General features: G+C 61.4%; 1 protein-coding gene across 1 annotated transcript in view; it reads right to left on the bottom strand.

Annotated features, from left to right (window-relative positions):
* The window catches only part of TMEM88B (transmembrane protein 88B), a 1620-nt gene extending 543 nt beyond the window's left edge, over window positions 1-1077 (bottom strand). The window contains exon 1 of the mRNA XM_011377332.2: window positions 805-1077. Within this exon, the coding sequence (XP_011375634.1) occupies window positions 805-1077 (273 nt within the window). The remainder of the gene's footprint in view (window positions 1-804) is intronic.
* Between the last annotated feature and the right edge of the window lie 1051 nt (window positions 1078-2128).

The raw sequence follows: 2128 nt of genomic DNA, 5'->3' as shown, positions 1-2128 counted from the left end.
AGGCGGGGCCTGGCAACGGACTGCCAGGGGCTAGGCGTGGAGGGGGCGGGGCCTGAGGTCTGGCGGAGCTGGGAGGCTTGGGGCCCATGTGGGTCTGGAATTTCTGAGCCAAGAATGGGGGACGCGGACCCAAGCGGTAAATGCCCAGAGCAGGAGCCCTTGAAGGGAGGCTCAGAATTCCCACCCCTCCGTCCCGTCCCCGCTTGCGCGATTCCCGCTTCCCTATGCGGGCATCTGACCTAAGCCCCGACCTGTGGGTATCACCAGCTGGCGTCACCTTCTCTTCTGCGGCCCCGTGCTGAATCCCCCTCCCCTGCCTTATGCCTACAGAAAGAGGACACGGGGCCCATCTGCCTACGCCTTCCCTGCCCCAGACCAAGCCCATTCCACATGGAGAAACCCAGCCCAGGGCAGGAGAGGCGGGTGGCAAGCAATGTATGAAGGCGCGAGGGCTGGAGGGGCTGTGGAATGGTGAAAGTGGACAATATCCTCATCTTCTCCTCCTTCCACCCTGCCCAGCTGTCCAGGCTCCGGTGGCCTCTGCCTGGTACAAGGCTGGGAAGCCTCAGGGGAGGGTAGAGAGCTGTCCCCCAGTGGTTAACAAAAGCCCTTCTTTTGCTGCAGCCAGTGGGGGAGGGTTTGGCAGAGAAGGGCTCTTGGCGAGGGCACATGTGTCTCTGGGGACCAGGGGGCCATGCCAGAGGAGGGCAGATTCACCTTCAGGCCCAGGGCCCTGAACTTCCACAGGACCCCACTCCCCAGGGACCCCGGCCAGTGCACCTACCCACGTTGGGCTCAGCTCACCTTTGAGTGGCACAGGAATCCCAGGTAGACGGGGGCGGCTGCCGGCAGCAGTACCAGCAGGAACACGGCCGCAGGCAGCAGGAGGAGCAGGAGGCCTGCCAGAACCCGGCTGGGCAGCAGCAGGGGCCCAAGGCCTCGGGCAGCCAGGCCTGCCCACCCTGCTGATATCAGGGCAGACGCCTGGCGGTCAGGAAGCCTTTGGGGCAGCATGGGTGCTGTGTCTGAAACACCCCCTCCTTCGTCCTCCTCTGTCTCCCTTCCCTGCTCACTCATGCTCTCGCAGGCAGTGGGCCTGGTAGGCTCCCAGCGGTAGTCAGACGACAGGCCTGAGGCCGCCAGGGTCAGCCCCAGGTCCCTAGGTCAGATCCCGGCTCGTACCCCAGCAGTCACGTAATGGACCCAGCTGGAGGGCAGGACCCTGGCCGAGGTAGGTCCAGTCCTGACCATCGGTCTCCAGGACCACGCCCCTGCCTCAGTTACCCCACTGCCAGGCTGGACCTCTCTCTGCCAGGCAACCACAGCTCTGGCCCTGGCCGGTCTCCCTAGCCAGCTCTGTGTGCGCTGGTCAGGGCTTGCACAGCTGTCCCTAAGGCCTGGCACTGGGCTCCCCTCCCTCCTGGTCCCGCCCTCTCCCCCACACAATGAATTCATTTCATAGGTCTTGACTCTGACAACTGCCACATCAGTAGCTGTCAGTTAGCGGTCACCACCCACCCCACTTCCCAGCCCTAGCTCCTGCTGGTCCCCTCATCGCCAAACCTGGCCCCTCTCAGCCTCGAAAAAACAGGAAAGTCTACGGCCATGCCTCCCTGAACGGGCCCGACCTCGTCTGATCTCGGAAGCTAAGCAGGGTCGGGCCTTGTTAGTACTTGGATGGGAGACCACCTAGGAAGACCAAGTATAAAAAAAATAAAATAAATAAAAAAACCAGGGAAGACGCTGGGTGCCTACATCCTAGGGCTGCTGAGAGGGCACGAGGGCAATGCGTGTGAAACACCCAGCGTGGGACCCAGCACACAGTAGGCACTCAGCAACAACAGCTGCCAGGGCAGCGCCCTTCGTGTCAGAAATCAATCCGTCCTGAAAACAGTGGGAGCTCGTATTCCGCTATTTCGGGGGGCGGGGGGAATGATTCCCCGTCCCTCTGAAAACCCCAACTAATTTCCCCAAATATCACTAAAGGACTCTTGACACGGAGACCCCCAGCGTTTCCCCGCATAATGCATAGCATTGAAAATACCCCTTACGTAACGAGTTGACGCACAAACTCACGAGAAGGTCGTCTGTGGAGAAGGCCATGCAGAGTCGGATACCAGCGTCTTCC

This window comes from Pteropus vampyrus, unplaced genomic scaffold (assembly GCF_000151845.1).
Source record: "Pteropus vampyrus isolate Shadow unplaced genomic scaffold, Pvam_2.0 Scaffold309, whole genome shotgun sequence".
NCBI lineage: Eukaryota > Metazoa > Chordata > Mammalia > Chiroptera > Pteropodidae > Pteropus > Pteropus vampyrus.
This window is presented reverse-complemented; position numbering and strand designations above follow the sequence as displayed.